The 17,632-nt window shown below is 45.9% G+C and overlaps 1 protein-coding gene across 1 annotated transcript in view; it reads right to left on the reverse strand.

The window, feature by feature from the left end:
- Positions 1-1,192: 1,192 nt before the first annotated feature.
- The window catches only part of LOC136675244 (oxysterol-binding protein 2-like), a 28,534-nt gene continuing 12,094 nt past the window's right edge, over positions 1,193-17,632 (reverse strand). The window contains exons 4-14 of the mRNA XM_066651700.1: positions 17,194-17,362; positions 16,687-16,810; positions 16,507-16,576; positions 13,814-13,951; positions 13,137-13,382; positions 12,722-12,842; positions 10,641-10,744; positions 8,973-9,068; positions 7,733-7,917; positions 7,293-7,513; positions 1,193-5,621 (exon numbers count right to left, since the gene is read on the reverse strand). Coding sequence (XP_066507797.1) covers positions 5,479-5,621; positions 7,293-7,513; positions 7,733-7,917; positions 8,973-9,068; positions 10,641-10,744; positions 12,722-12,842; positions 13,137-13,382; positions 13,814-13,951; positions 16,507-16,576; positions 16,687-16,810; positions 17,194-17,362 — 1,617 coding nt within the window. The 3' untranslated portion in view covers positions 1,193-5,478. The remainder of the gene's footprint in view (positions 5,622-7,292; positions 7,514-7,732; positions 7,918-8,972; positions 9,069-10,640; positions 10,745-12,721; positions 12,843-13,136; positions 13,383-13,813; positions 13,952-16,506; positions 16,577-16,686; positions 16,811-17,193; positions 17,363-17,632) is intronic.

Raw genomic sequence — 17,632 nt, forward strand, 5'->3', positions numbered from 1 at the left:
TGATTAATCACCTTGTCCACTCCACAGATTTGAAGACTAAGCCCTTGTGGACTCTGGATGATGTAACTGTGGGTAAATCCTGGTGCACCACTGCCCTACATCGTTTTCAGTTTCGTGTTTTCAAGCTTGAATACCCATAATGGTTATTTCGCAAGGCAGGATTTGTCAGTTAGCTGGATAACTTGGGCCCAAACTTCCGGATTGTCTATCAACTTGCACAAGTCCCTCAGCTTGTCCCTTACCAAACAGTTTTCTGAGTTACAAAGAAAGCCATACCCTGTTTCAGCTCATTTACACACCTGGGTTACTGCATAGATTTATGGGGGTGAATTCAGAGATCTAAGCCACTAGGGGGCGTCTGTGAGCAATTATTACAAAATCTAAACAGCTGTCTGTACTCAAAGTTGGAACTGTAACACTGGATCATAGCCATGCACTGGAGTCCATTTTACCTTCTTTATAATTCTAGTCTGAGATGTCCTTCTCTGGTTCTGTTTTCCCAGTTTTATTCATTATTATCCGAGCCCACTGTGGAAATGTATAGTGGGTTTCCCTCAGGTTTGAATGGGACACTACGGGGGGAACCTAACATCCCCCACTGTGTTGGAGTGAAAAGCCACTACCGCCCCCATGCTTCATGGAAGAGCTGGTGTCTGATCCCCAGGTTTGGGCTGATTGGCCAATGCAGGATAAATGTGATATTCAGCCTGGAATTGTTCAATAAATGTTACTTTGATAATCATTTTATATTTTAACAATTTAAAAACCTATGTTTAATATATGAACAAAATTAATAATAATAATGTTACTCTTATTATAGCGTCTTTCACATAACCCTCAGACCATTAAAACATAGTGTTATGATCAACGTGTTCACAACAGAGCATTAGCAAACCTCTCCTGAGAGCCACTGGGTGTGTCAGACACCAGATTTCAGTTATGTTAAGAAATAGAGCTCATAAACACGAACATATCCTGCGGTAGTGCATAGTTTAACAGGAACACACCTGTCTTTGACCACAACAGGTGTGTCCCATTTCTCTCTGTACACTTCCAGTCAGTGTTTATCTCCTCTCATTTGCATGCACAAATTTACTTAAAAGGTGTCAACATGAGCGAGAAAGAAATATTTGCCAGTGAAATACACCAGACAATCACACAGCTCTTCAAGTATTATATAATAATCTGGTTACATAATATGGAAAATATACATTATATCTTTGAAATGTTACATGTTGAAGTTGGGAGCACGGTGGCGCAGCAGGTAGTGTCACAGTCACACAGCTCCAGGGACCTAGAGGTTGTGGGTTTGATTCCCGCTCCGGGTGACAGTCTGTGAGGAGTGTGGTGTGTTCTCTCTGTGTCTGCGTGGGTTTCCTCCGGGTGACTGTCTGTGAGGAGTGTGGTGTGTTCTCCCTGTGTCTGCGTGGCCCAGGGGCTGTGTGAGGTCCACTCTGTGTTCATTCTGTTCGGACTACACGACAAAGCTAATTAAATGAATGTATCTGTACTTAATTACAATCTGTATGTGACCACCCACTCATCTATCCCTCAGTGAATCTTTCCATGTGCCTATCTATCTCAGTGTCTATTTAACTCTCTGTTTTCTGACCCCCTCTCAATAATTCATCCATCCATTCATCCCTCCATCTATCTCTCTGTTTAAGTGGCTGTCTTGATATCCTTTCATCTGTCTCTGTTTCTATCTATCCGTCATTAAGTCTGCTTTAAGCGCTTATAGAGTAACACGGTAATGACATGGTGACCCAGCGGATGAGGTGAAAAGTGCAGCGCTGTTCTGGAGAGTTCTGTAAATCCCTGTCCCTGCACCAGCCACAGGGGGGCGCTAACATCACTGATACTGATTCACGCGGGGCAAAAACGACCAGGACACGGGGCTCGATTTCAGAATCTTCCTTTAAACGTGATATTCAACTTATTTTAAACACCCAAACTACACTCATTCACGTCCTAGTTCTAGGATACAGAGCTGAGATTAAAGCATGGATGATTCTCACATACCATACTGTGTGTGTCTCTCCTCTATTGCAAACAGCCCACACACACACACACACACACTTATAATTTCATAATCACTTAGCAATATAGGTCATAAATAGTGATAAATACAGTGTACACCTTTGGGGTCTGTGTGGCCGGTTAACCCTTCCATTCACTGAAAAGGTGGATCTGGAAAAGGGAAATCCACACATTTTCCAAGATTTCTGCTTAAATAAGGTAATATTATTAAGATTTAAATGCTATTCAGTCGTGTGTGAATTGCCTTGTTCTGGATGAAACTGTTCACAATGGTTGTTAATGGAACCAGACGTCTGAGGAGTTCAGTGCCCTCTAAAAGCTCTTCACTGAAAATGATAAACTGAATCAAATCAGATCTGTTTTTTGTATCATTCTAATCACCATCATATCGTCTCTGTCCAACGGAAAACACGTATCTCCGTGTGTGTGGGTGTTTAATTAATGAAGAATGAACCAATAGAAACGCTCCAAAACGACTCTGAATTAAATATTTTTACATTGACTTCCCTTGAAAGTTAAGGTTTTCCTTCTGTAAAGTAATTGGACCGTGATTATGTCTAACGTTCTGTGTTGGTGTTTAAAAGTAGAGACGTCTTGTTACATTCACCACCACTGGAAAAAACAGAGTTGATAAGTTTCTCTAAATCACTCTCCATCTTAACAACTGATATATACATATAACATTTTGGAAAATATGTGGAGCTCCCTGCCACAGAGCCACGGAGACACAGAGACACAGAGCCACGGAGCCCGTCCACCACAGCAAATCATTCACAGTTATAACTCTACACATTTAGTTTGTGCCTCAAAATATTTGCCACGTTAAGTCGATACATGTCGACAATAAATGCAGCTGAACTCCAGATCATTGTGAGCTCTGACTCCAGATCAGTGAGAGCTGACTCCAGATCAGTGAGAGCTGACTCCAAATCAGTGAGAGCTGACTCCAGATCAGTGAGAGCTGACTCCAGATCAGTGTGAGCTCTGACTCCAAATCAGTGAGAGCTGACTCCAGATCAGTGTGAGCTCTGACTCCAAATCAGTGAGAGCTGACTCCAGATCAGTGTGAGCTCTGACTTCAGATCAGTGTGAGCTCTGACTCCAGATCAGTGTGAGCTCTGACTCCAGATCAGTGTAAGCTCTGACTCCAGATCAGTGTGAGAGCTGACTCCAGATCAGTGTGAGCGCTGAATCCAGATCAGTGTGAGTGCTGACTCCAGATCAGTGTGAGCTCTGACTCCAGATCAGTGTGAGAGCTGAATCCAGATCAGTGTGAGCTCTGACTCCACATCAGAGTGAGAGCTGAATCCAGATCAGTGTGAGAGCTGAATCCAGATCAGTGTGAGAGCTGACTCCAGATCAGTGTGAGCTCTGACTCCAGATCAGTGTGAGAGCTGAATCCAGATCAGTGTGAGCTCTGACTCCAGATCAGTGTGAGAGCTGACTCCAGATCAGTGTGAGAGCTGAATCCAGATCAGTGTGAGAGCTGACTCCAGATCAGTGTGAGCTCTGACTCCAGATCAGTGTGAGAGCTGAATCCAGATCAGTGTGAGCTCTGACTCCAGATCAATGTGAGAGCTGAATCCAGATCAGTGTGAGAGCTGAATCCAGATCAGTGTGAGAGCTGAATCCAGATCAGTGTGAGCTCTGACTCCAGATCAGTGTGAGCTCTGACTCCAGATCAATGTGAGAGCTGAATCCAGATCAGTGTGAGAGCTGAATCCAGATCAGTGTGAGAGCTGAATCCAGATCAGTGTGAGCTCTGACTCCAGATCAGTGTGAGCTCTGACTCCAGATCAATGTGAGAGCTGAATCCAGATCAGTGTGAGAGCTGAATCCAGATCAGTGTGAGCTCTGACTCCAGATCAGTGTGAGAGCTGACTCCAGATCAGTGTGAGCTTGTGCTTTGTGCTTTCTCCTGAATATAGGACTTCACTGAGGAACACCATTGTTTGGGAACATGTTGGATTTGTCAGAACTGACAGAGTTAAGAGTTCATTCCACATCCACACACCCACATGAGTTCATCAAGTCCTGTATCAGTATGAGCCTGAGCAGAGGAGTTGAATCAGGTGAATCAATACAGAGAAAATACGCTGTGTTCACAATGCCAGACCATAATTTTACAATGACATCCTTGTTTCTCCACTCATTCTTCTTTTTATCAGCTCCAGGAGCACTCTGGAGTTCTACAATTACAGCCTGCATACTGTCTGAGCGCAGCACTGCTGTGTCTGATCCACTCTACACCAGCACAACACACACTAACACACCACCACCACGTCAGTGTCACTGCAGCGCTGAGAATGATCCACCACCACATCACACCTGCTCTGTGGGGGTCCTGAGCGCTGAAGAACAGGAGGGAAGAGGGGTAACAAAGTATGCAGAGCAACAGATGGACTACAGTCTGTAATTGTAGAACTACAGAGTGCTTCTGTGTGGTCAGTGGAGCTGAGAGAGTGAACAGTGAGCCGAGAAACCAGGAGATGGTTTTAATGTTACCACAGACAATAGCTTCTGTATATTTCTCTGTTGACTCAACAAACACACCTTTCATAACAGTCAAAGGGGAGATGCTTCGCTGTGCGCCACTGAACTAAACAGGTTTTATTAGATGCAAAGCACCCTGTAGAACTGGCTCTCAATCAGTCTGTCAACTACAACGCTCCACAAGGGGGTGCTATTGAGTGCTTTGGATCAAAGACACTATCTACTCCCTACTTATTATTTCCTATCCATTGTTCACTATACAGAGGACTATTAAAGGGAACTGAATTCAGGAGGATAGTGAATGATTCTGTACATGAATTATGCTCACGTATTATAGATATCCAGTATCCGCTAGAGTACCTCTGTTGTACGCAACTTATTGTGGTGCATTGTGGGATTTTTTGAGTGCCCTGGAGATTGTGTTTGATTTTGGACACGAGTACACAATGTCAGACCCCCATTATTGTCTGTGTTAACACAATACAGATGCGGCAGAGAGGGATTAGGGTAAAAATGCTGGAGTATTCCTTAAAGCAGGTGTCAGTAAAAGATATGAATGCATTTATGATCATTTCTGACACGTCCGAGTCCGTCAGTTTCAAAGCAGCGTGTAAATAAAGTGCTAGCATCTACTGTGCTCATATAAATAAATCATACTCTGTGCAGCATCATTTCACCTGCCGCAAAACACACACACACACACACACACACACCACCACACTCTAAACACACTCCAAATAGTGAATATACTATGTGTCTCTAAACTGTGAAAGAGATACAGATGTGTGTTGTTCAGGTCCGTGAGGTGCCTCTGATCCCGGAAGCAGTTTTAGAGCAATGTTCCCATAAAACACACATCGATACAGGGCCACGTCACTCATCCGGCTCCACGCTTCCACCGCGTGAACTGTCCATCCACTCCGCTCCAGCGGCCATTCCCCAGCCTCAGAAAATGGCTGGACACTGGCTCCAGTCCTGCTTTTGTTTAGCTTCCCAGTATCCTCCTTTGTAGACGTAGGAGGTCTCTCCGGTCTCAGAGTCCAGCCTCTTCTCGAACCACAGGGGCTGATACACCTCCACATCCTGGCCTGAAACACACACACACACACACACACACACACACAAACAGAAAGAGAGAAAGAGAGTTTACAAATAGTGTCTCTCACACAGTCAAACACACACTAAAGCCAAGATGGAAGTGGAGAAGTTAAATTTTTAATGAAGCATTGTCCACGTCTCCTCAGTGATGGACCTCCTGCTTCCAGACGGTGTTGAAATCACTGCAGGACAACCAAGCTCCTTGTGTGTTGTATATTCTACAAATCCTGGTATTTGGGTGAAGTGATCATATGTTATTAATATGTTGTTTCTTTCTTCCTCTAGCTTACTTCCTCCCTGGTAGTGTATGCTGTGTGAAATTTGCCATCAGACCTAGTAAAATGTGCAGTGACACCTATAACTCCTGGAGTCTCTTGACGCACTTGGAGATTTAAAGTGGCTAGCAGTAGTGGTAAAAAATCTTTTTTCCCCCAATGCTAGGTGACATCTACCTAGACAATCATGGAGATTTATGTCCAGAGGGGACTACAATGATCTCTGCATGTAACAGGTAAAAAGAAACAGTGGGTAATTGGGCTGTGAAAGTTATAAATGGTAATAAAGTCACAGAGGAACTCCTGTAAAAGATCCAATTTATTTTCTGTAACCCTTATCTAAGTAAGGGTCATGGTGAGTACGGAGACTTGGGAGGAAACCGGAGCACCCGGAGGATACGCACGCAGACACAGGGAGAACACACCACACTCCTCACAGACAATCACCCGGAGGAAACCCACACAGACACAGGGAGAACACACCACACTCCTCACAGACAGTCACCCAGAGGAAACCCACGCAGACACAGGGAGAACACACCACACTCCTCACAGACAGTCACCTGGAGGAAACCCACGCAGACACAGAGAGAACACACCACACTCCTCACAGACAGTCACCCGGAGGAAACCCACGCAGACACAGAGAGAACACACCACACTCCTCACAGACAGTCACCCAGAGGAAACCCACGCAGACACAGGGAGAACACACCACACTCCTCACAGACAGTCACCTGGAGGAAACCCACGCAGACACAGAGAGAACACACCACACTCCTCACAGACAGTCACCCGGAGGAAACCCACGCAGACACAGAGAGAACACACCACACTCCTCACAGACAGTCACCCGGAGGAAACCCACGCAGACACAGAGAGAACACACCACACTCCTCACAGACAGTCACCCAGAGGAAACCCACGCAGACACAGGGAGAACACACCACACTCCTCACAGACAGTCACCTGGAGGAAACCCACGCAGACACAGAGAGAACACACCACACTCCTCACAGACAGTCACCTGGAGGAAACCCACGCAGACACAGAGAGAACACACCACACTCCTCACAGACAGTCACCCGGAGGAAACCCACACAGACACAGAGAGAACACACCACACTCCTCACAGACAGTCACCCGGAGGAAACCCACGCAGACACAGAGAGAACACACCACACTCCTCACAGACAGTCACCCGGAGCGGGACTTGAACCCACAACCTCCAGGCCCCTGGAGCTAGGTTTAAACGCACCCATTGTATATAAATGGTCACACACAACTGTGCTCACACAGCTTGTAAAATAATGCCTAGATTGGGCTAGAGGTGTTGTACTGGGCTCTCCTGAGTGTGAAAGCAGTTCCTCTAGATCTGTGTCTTACCCTCCTCCAGAGCCATGTTGGCCTGAGCCTCCCTCCTCCTCCTCTCCAGTCTCTGACGCTCCTCCAGACGCTGTTTCTGGGCGTTGGCCTCGTCCCAAAGCCCCGCCTCCATCAGCCTCTGGTCCGGCCTCAGACGACTGTCCGTGGGAGCCACACCCTCCTCGGGTTCATTCAGAGTCAGAGCCAGAGATGAGAAATAGTGCATGTTCTCCGCATTATCACTGAGAGAGAGAGAGAGAGATGGAAAAGGTATGATGGAGGGGTGGAGAGAGATATTTAAAAAGTTTAAGGTGAGGCAGGGAGAAGGAGATATGGAAATAGAAGGAAGAGGAAGAGAGAGTGGAGGAAGAGAGAGAAAGACAGAGATGGAGGGAGAGTGAGAGAAAGAGAGAGAGAGAGAGAGAGAGTGAGAGGGGGGCAGTAAGCGGTCAGTCTCTTACGGGAGCGGGTATTTCTTCCACAGCAGTTTGGGGGGGAGGGTCTGGTAAACAGTTTTCTGTTTGATCTCTGACCCCACACAGCCTCGACTGCTCTCTACGATCTTCGCGCTCTCCATCTTATCATCCCACGTCCCTGACAGGATGTAATGAGCCAAACCATCACTGTCCGACACCACCCCAGTTACCTAGACAACACACACACACACACACACACACACACACACACACACACACACACACACACACACACACGCATGCACGCATATGATACACTAGTAGACAATAACATTGAAGATAAAAACACAGAACCAAACAGTGGATCCAAAAATAACTGGGCAGTTTAACCCTTTAGACGCTGTTAGACTTCAGGGGACACGCTTACGGCACTTTTCCACATTATGGTACCTACTCGGCGCAGCTTTCCACTCCTCCACCAGGTGAATCAGGTCCTGGTTCTGGAAGCGGGTTCTTGTTTAGTGGCTGTTCTCTCGTGGTTCAGAGCGAGTCGAGTAGGGACTAAACCGTGGCGTGTAAACCTTGCAGAGCGCTGATCGTCCAGAGAGAGTCGTCACTCTACGCCACGTGACGCAGACGACCAGCACCAACTCTCCATCTGTAAAATCTCCAGCTGCAGCAGAGATCACGTTTGTTTTTATCCGACTCACGACGGCAGCTCGTAAAATGACGCCGTGGTCTTTTGAAGAGGTTCAAACGCTCCTTGGATCGGTGGCCGACGAAAGAATCCAGCGAGAGCTGGACGCTGCAACAAGGAAGGAACAAACTCTACTGATCTGTCTGAACTGATGACGGAGCTGTGTTCAGTCCCAAACAACAACAACACGCCGATACACCATGAGTACACACCGCTTAACGTTACCACCGCCGTTGTTGTGGTTTCCAAAGCCGTGCCGTGCTGAGCTGAGTTGAGTAGGTACCATGCAATGGAAAAGTGCCATTGGAGTGAGTCACCAAGAGTGCTGTAAAAACTGTAACACTGAATAGAAATAAATAGAATGAGGAGAACATTCTAGAACATATATGAGGGAACCTGCTATAAACACGGGAATAACAAACTACATTCAGGAACCCTTCATAGAGGGAGAAGATTCTAGAAAACTGCAGATGGTGGGAGAAAAGTCTCTGGACATTCTCTCAGTGTCCACCAGATGGCAGCAGCTCACAGGGAACACACGGCTGTGGAAGCTGGAGCTTTTGGGAAAACAATAATAAAGAGTCTCACCTTGCGCGGGACGTCCCGAGAGAAATAGCTGTACGGTGAGAATTTAAGGTGGCAGGTGTCCTTGGTTCTGCGGTTCAGGATCTCTATGTCACCAGACTGAGAGGAGAGACCGGTCAGTGAGCACTTCATTACACATTCATTATATATCAGATACATTTATTATTAGATTATTAACATTCAGTCTGAACTGGGTTTAAACTGTCCACCGAACGACAGAACAGACACCTCATCGGTGCTGCCGTGTTCGCCATGGTCCAGACTCCTAAGCACAGTTACAGCTTCAGTCTCCATCGTGTGCTGTGATGTTGACAAAGCGTCTTAAACATGGAACCCATCGGCTGATCCCAGCATTAAGACATAGACTCTCTTTATGTCATGGTAAGTACAGTCCAGATGGGTTTAATCTCCCCCAGAATTGGTAAAATGGAGTCACTGCATTCTCTGGAAAGATGGAGCTCCCTCCTGTACCTTTGGGACGCGCTGTGTTCAGGATGTGTTCAGTTATGGATTATCTCCAGAATAAGGAGTGAAAAGGGATGCTCTGAAGTAGCTGCACATGAGCCTAAGGTCACCAAGCCCAATGCTAAACGTGGGTTAGAGGGGTATAAAGCCTCTGAGCACTGGGCTGAGGTTGATGGAGCTCTATCCAATACCTGTGGGACGAGCTGGAGTTGTGTTTTGGCGCTTTTCCACTGTCGGGTCCTTACTCTATTTCACTTGCCTCTACTCAGCTTTTCCACTCCTCCACCAGGTGAATCAGGTCCTGGTTCTGGAAGCGGGTTCTTGTTTAGTGGCTGTTCTCTCGTGGTTCAGAGCGAGTCGAGTAGGGACTAAACCGTGGCGTGTAAACCTTGCAGAGCGCTGATCGTCCAGAGAGAGTCGTCACTCTACGCCACGCAACGCAGACGACCAGCACCAACTCTCCATCTGTAAAATCTCCAGCTGCAGCAGAGATCACGTTTGTTTTTATCCGACTCACGACGGCAGCTCATAAAATGACGCCGTGGTCTTTTGAAGAGGTTCAAACGCTCCTTGACGTTACCGCCGCTGTTGCTGTGGTTTCTAAAATGGGCTGTTCCTGTCAGAGACTGGGATTTGGGATGTCATTAGCTATATTTCAGGGCTGGGGCTGTAAAACCAACCAGGGTCGGGGCGAGCACAGCCGAGTACAGCAGGAACCATGCAGTGGAAAAGTGCCAGTTGTGATCCAGGAACTAATTATTCAACATCATCAGCACATCACCTCACTAATGCTTTCATGGCATCCATCAGATCCTCACAGCTATGTTCCAGTAGTCTAGGATAAACCTTTCCAGAGTCGAAGCCGTTACTGCAGTGAAGGGTCCTCCGTTGTGTAACAGTGTAGTTTACTATGTGTTCTTCATGAGAGACTTACAGAGGAACACATAGAGGGAGAGGGGAGTGAAGGAAGGACGAGAGAGAGAGAGAGAGAGAGAGAGAGAGAGAGAGAGAGAGAGAGAGAGAGAGAGAGAGAGAGAGAGAGAGAGGAGAGAGGACAGATTGAGCTCTGATGATGATGATGATGATGATGATGAGTCACACTGCTCGGTCTGGGAGGAGGAGGTGAAGCTCAGTACTGGACTTTACCATATTTGGAAAAGACTGATACTGAATGTTATTCTCAGTGCCTTGCCTCTGGACACTAACCTGATCAATCCACAGTTTACCGACGATGATGTTATGGACCGTGGACGTGACTTTACTCCAAACGTAGTGATTCCCACTGGAGTGGAACAGCAGGTGGATATTACCTGCAGAGAGAGAGAGAGAGAGAGAGAGAGAGAGAGAGAGGGGGGGGGGAGAGAGAGAGAGAGAGAGAGTGTGAGAGAGAGGGGGGGAGAGAGAGCGAGAGAGAGGGGAAGAGAGGAGACAGAGAGAGAGAGAAAGAGAGAGAGTGTGAGAGAGAGGGGGGGGAGGGAGAGAGAAGGAGAGAGAGAGGGGGGGGAGAGAGCGAGAGAGAGGGGAAGAGAGAAGGAGACAAATCAAACACACACACACACACACAAATCATACACACACACACACACACAAATCATACACACACACACACACACAAATCATACACACACACACACACACAAATCACACACAAATCACACACACACAAATCACACACAAATCACACACACACACACACAACACACAAATCACACACACACACAAATCAAACACACACACACACACAAATCACACACACACACACAACACACAAATCACACACACACACACACAAAACACACAAATCACACACACACACACACACACAAATCACACAACACACAAATCATACACACACACACACACACACACAAATCACACTACACACAAATCATACACACACACACAAATCACACACACACACACACAAATCACACACACACAAATCATACACACACACACACACAAATCATACACACACACACACACAAATCACACACATACAAATCATACACACACACAAATCACACACACACACACACACACACACACAAATCACACACACACACACACAAATCATACACACACACACACACACAAATCACACACACACAACACACAAATCACACACACACACACAACACACAAATCACACACACACACACAAATCACACAACACACAAATCATACACACACACACACACAAATCACACTACACACAAATCATACACACACACACACACAAATCACACACACACAAATCATACACACACACACACACAAATCACACACATACAAATCATACACACACACACACACACACAAATCACACACACACACACACACACACACACACACACACAAATCACACACACAATAAAAGCAGGTCAGTGTTCCTATGGTAAAAATTCGTTTTTACAGCAGTAACAGCCTCTGCTCGTCTGGGAACGCTTTACACCCGACACTGAAACACTGCTGTGAGGATCTGACTGCATTCAGCCACATTCAGACCCACACCCGATCACAAACACTACTCCAGCTCCAGAGTCTTGTGGCTCATGTGCAGCTGCTCCGTGCGACTGGAGCGTTCTGATTGGTTGATCAGTGTTTTTCAGAGATTCTACAAACTGGATCCGAACAGAGATGAATCCTCTTTAAAAGGACTGTTCTCATATTTTTGGACATTAGTGAATAGCACACAGTGCAACAAACGCTGTGTGGAGAGTGTGCGTGATGCAGGCTGGGTTTTGAAGTGCAATGGTTCATTTCTCTGTACTGCCCTCTATGTGCAGATGACAATATTTTCAAGCCCCCCCCCCCCCCCCCTCCCACACACACACACACACACACACACACACACACACACACACACACACACACACACACACACACGTACACATCTCTTGCTTCCAAACTCCACTGGAATTTATCTGAAACGTTGTGATTCCTACAAAACTGCAACTTATTACTGAATAAAAAATAAACATCTCCTTTACAGCGGAGTTATTAATAGTGACATGCGTTTTGAGTCGAATTCATTTGCCTCGCAGCGCCCCCACTGCATTAGTTCTGGGAACACCACGGCTGGAGTGAGAGAACAGGGATGAATATGAGAGCACTGTACAACGATGTCATGCTCTAGAATCGCTTTAGGGTGTATTTTCCATTAAGGTTAGTGTGTGTGTGTGTGTGTGTGTGTGTGTGTGTGTGTATGAGTGTGAGAGACCGCGAGAGAGAGAGAGAGAGAGAGAGAGAGAGAGAGAGAGAGATAGACTGACAGAGAGACTGACCCAGGGGCATGATGGAGATGTATTTCCCTCTGAACTTGCTGTCGATGGTGATCTCCTGCCACAGAGTCCAGCCGCGCTGAGACATCACGTGATGAGCAGCTGCAGGTGGATGGTGGCTCACCTGAAGAGGAGGGAACAAATCTCTAGTCTTAATACTCATTCAGTCATTCATTCACCCGTTCATTTACTCGCTCCGCCTGGTATTCAGTCATTCACAATCGGGGACTGACAGGAATCAGAAGCAAAAAGGTTAACTGAAATGTGTTTTTCCATTCCACCTTAAATGTAGTACCAAACCATGTGCAAGTTAAGGTGGAATGGAAAGTTTAAACTTGATGATGACTTATAAGAAGCAGAGAGAGAGAGAGAGTGGGTCATAAAACTGACAGACAGCTAAAAAGAGAAAAGTGCTGACCTGTTCGCAGATGGACCGGTACCCGCTCTCCTCGAGCCGGTCCAGCTCGTACGTCTCTCCCAGAAGAGGGTTGAAGGGTTTGCCGGTGCGGTGCACTGTGGTCGAGTACGACGACACGGAGAAGGCAGCCACTAAACACATCTGCTCCAGAGCGCACACAGAGCGGGCAGCTCGGTCCAGCAGCTCACTGTACTCCAAATCCTCCGTCAGCCGCTGGAGCATCGACAAGGGCTCGTTAAAGTTCACCTGCAGGACACACACACACACACACACCTTATGGTTCTACTACACTTATTACTAATGATCAAATATCAAATATTTCAATAAAGTCCTGAAAGTCAAACTGAATGTTTGCTGAGAGCATCACAGTGATACAGAGGGAGACCTGTAGGGGTCCTGGAGTGGGGATAGCTAACAGAACAAATAGAGTGGGGATTAATTACCCCTCAGTAGCTCTAAAAAGTGGGCTGAGTGGGGTTTACCTGCCCCAGGGTAGTCTGAGGAGTATAACGGTACACAAATGTCAGTGTTCAGTTCACACTGCTGTTCGGACCTCACAGTTAGGTTTGAATAAAGCCAATAAAAAGAGGGGATGTTCCACTCTCCCCCAGGTCAATACAAAGTGGCAACAGGAGACGTATGATACTGGGCAACATTGTCAGAAGTGTGTATCGTACAGGCATGGGGATTTTGGAGAGCTCTTTGCCAATGCAATTCTTCATAATGCTCCAGAGGTTGAGGGAGTAGTTTGGTTTGTCTGGGATGCGTCTACGTCTTCCTCTCCTCTGTTGCAGTGCATATGAGCCTGAGGTGTCCTAAAACACACACACACACACACACACACACACACGAATAGTATTTTACTTCTGTATTTAAAGAAGAACAAACAACATGATGGTGCCAAACATTTTCAGGAGGAGATTTCCCTGTACTGTCCCTGCTGTACTCTGCTCACATCTACTCAGCTTTTCTCCTCCTCCACCAGGTGAATCAGGTCCTGGTTCTGGAAGCGGGTTCTTGTTTAGTGGCTGTTCTCTCGTGGTTCAGAGCGAGTCGAGTAGGGACTAAACCGTGGCGTGTAAACCTTGCAGAGCGCTGATCGTCCAGAGAGAGTCGTCACTCTACGCCACGTGACGCAGACGACCAGCACCAACTCTCCATCTGTAAAATCTCCAGCTGCAGCAGAGATCACGTTTGTTTTTATCCGACTCACGACGGCAGCTCGTAAAATGACGCCGTGGTCTTTTGAAGAGGTTCAAACGCTCCTTGGATCGGTGGCCGACGAAAGAATCCAGCGAGAGCTGGACGCTGCAACAAGGAAGGAACAAACTCTACTGATCTGTCTGAACTGATGACGGAGCTGTGTTCAGTCCCAAACAACAACAACACGCCGATACACCATGAGTAAACACCGCTTAACGTTACCGCCGCTGTCGTTGTGGTTTCTAAAGCCCACTGTTCCCCTTAGAGACGGGGTCTAAGACTGCTACATTTTGGTGGGGAATGGTGGGAGCGGAAAACCAAGTAGGGACCAACAGAGAGTAGAGTACAGTAGAGTGAAAAAGCATCATTATGGCACTGGGCCACTCTGCAGGCCAAAGGATCTGTACTGCTAATGGATCTGTACTGCTAAAGGATCTATACTGCTAAAGGATCTGTACTGCTGAAGGATATATACTGCTAAAGGATCTATACTGCTAATGAATCTATACTGCTAATGGATCTACATTGCTAAAGGATCTATACTGCTTATGGATCTATAATGCTAAAGGATCTATAATGCTAATGGATCTGTACTGCTAATGGATCTGTACTGCTAATGGATCTATACTGCTAATGGATCTATACTGCTAAAGGATCTATAATGCTAATGGATCTGTACTGCTAATGGATCTATACTGCTAAAGGATCTATACTGCTAATGGATCTATACTGCTAATGGATCTATACTGCTAAAGGATCTATAATGCTAACGGATCTGTACTGCTAATGGATCTATACTGCTAATGGATCTATACTGCTAATGGATCTATAATGCTAATGGATCTGTACTGCTAATGGATCTATACTGCTAAAGGATCTATAATGCTAATGGATCTGTACTGCTAATGGATCTATACTGCTAAAGGATCTATAATGCTAATGGATCTATAATGCTAATGGATCTGTACTGTTAATGGATCTATACTGCTAATGGATCTATAATGCTAATGGATCTATACTGCTAAAGGATCTATAATGCTAATGGATCTGTACTGCTAATGCATCTATACTGCTAAAGGATCTAAACTGCTAATGGATCTATACTGCTAAAGGATCTATAATGCTAATGGATCTGTACTGCTAATGGATCTATAATGCTAATTGATCTGTACTGCTAATGGATCTATACTGCTAATGGATCTATAATGCTAATGGATCTATACTGCTAAAGGATCTACACTGCTAATGGGTCTATACTGCTAATGGATCTATAATGCTAATGGATCTGTACTGCTAATGGATCTGTACTGCTAATGGATCTGTACTGCTAATGGATTTGTACTGCTAATGGATCTACACTGCTAATGGGTCTATACTGCTAATGGATCTATAATGCTAATGGATCTGTACTGCTAATGGATCTGTACTGCTAATGGATTTGTACTGCTAATGGATCTATACTGCTAATGGATCTGTACTGCTAATGGATCTATACTGCTAAAGGATCTATACTGCTAAAGGATCTATACTGCTAATGGATCTATTCTGCTAATGGATCTATAATGCTAATGGATCTATACTGCTAATGGATCTGTACTGCTAATGGATCTATACTTCTAATGGATCTATACTGCTAATGGATCTATAATGCTAATGGATCTGTACTGCTAAAGGATCTATACTGCTAATGGATCTATTCTGCTAATGGATCTATAATGCTAATGGATCTATACTGCTAATGGATCTGTACTGCTAATGGATCTATACTTCTAATGGATCTATACTTCTAATGGATCTATACTGCTAATGGATCTGTACTGCTAATGGATCTATACTTCTAATGGATCTATACTTCTAATGGATCTATAATGCTAATGGATCTGTACTGCTAATGGATCTATACTTCTAATGGATCTATACTTCTAATGGATCTATAATGCTAATGGATCTGTACTGCTAATGGATCTATACTGCTAAAGGTAGCGGGTTTGTGTGTGTGGGGTGGATTCTGGTGACGTTGCAGCAATATTAACTTGTTCATATATTCGCTCCGTAACACAGTGAGAGAGAAAACTCCTGAGTTGCTTTTACAGATTGCCATCAACATAGAGACAACTCATCCTCAGAGACACAAGGTAAGAAGCTTCAAAGTGAACATCAAACTCACGTTGTCCTCCTGACCCCAGTCGCTGGGCATCGTCCCGGTCAAGGTCTGGTTCACACCTCCACCCGAGTGTCTGAAACATCAGCAAACACATCGTGAGCAGTGTCTGGTTTCATGAGGTCAGTGAAGGCTGGGGTGTGGAGGGAGAAACCCCTCGTCTCAGAGTTGTCCAGAGAAACTGACCCGAGCTGTGCGTGGTTGGACGCAGGAACAGTGATGAAAGCGGGTGAATCCTCCATGGCATCAAAGAACTCTACATCCTCATTCTCATCACTCGTGTCCACTTCCCTAGACCGCTCAGACCCCTCTGAAACACACACACACACACACACACACACACACACACACACACACACACACACACACGCACACACACAGCTGTCTTTAAGGAGACTTGCTTTCAGAAATCTGAAGCCAAACCTTTCAAATTCAGTCCATTGTTCACAGAAACACCAGCAGTTTTGTGTCTATTTTCTTTCCTCAGCTCCACGTCCTTTCAGACCCACAATCCAGAGCTGTTCTTCTGACAGTAAAGGAGGTACACACAGATGTGTATGTGTCCACAACCTTATACAAGATGATTATCTAATCAGAAATGTTCTGCCTGGACTCTCTGAATTCTGTACATAGTGTATACATATGTGTGTGTGTCTGTGCTTGTGTGTGTGTGTGTGTGTGGTTTCTACTTACGTGTGTGTGTGCTGGGTGCCTCTCTCCAGGCTCTCTCCAGGCTGTTGTGTTGTTTGGCTAGCTGCTCTATGGTCTCCTCCAGATGGTGGCGCTGTTCTCTCTCATACTGCAGTGCTCTCTGCCACCTCCGACTGTGAGCCTCCGCTAAGTCCACAAAGTCCCGAGAGGCCTGAGGGGTACACACTCAGTTAACTACAGTCGGGAGACATTATCGTCTCCAGCTCTTAACTAATGAAGCAAAACTAATAATGAAAAACTGACATTGCTTTAACATTCACTAAAATAGACTCTCCCTCGTCTCCACAGAGGAACACAGTTCTGTTTCTTAATGAAGCGTCTGTGACCTGCTTTGGTCCAAACCCCACGAGCCCCACAGCAGTGTTCTCCCCCTGTGTAAACAGCCCCTGTTCAGAACGCCCGCTTTCAGCACCTGTTCCTT

The sequence above is a fragment of the Hoplias malabaricus genome, chromosome 18, assembly GCF_029633855.1.
Source record: "Hoplias malabaricus isolate fHopMal1 chromosome 18, fHopMal1.hap1, whole genome shotgun sequence".
Classification (NCBI taxonomy): Eukaryota; Metazoa; Chordata; class Actinopteri; order Characiformes; family Erythrinidae; genus Hoplias; species Hoplias malabaricus.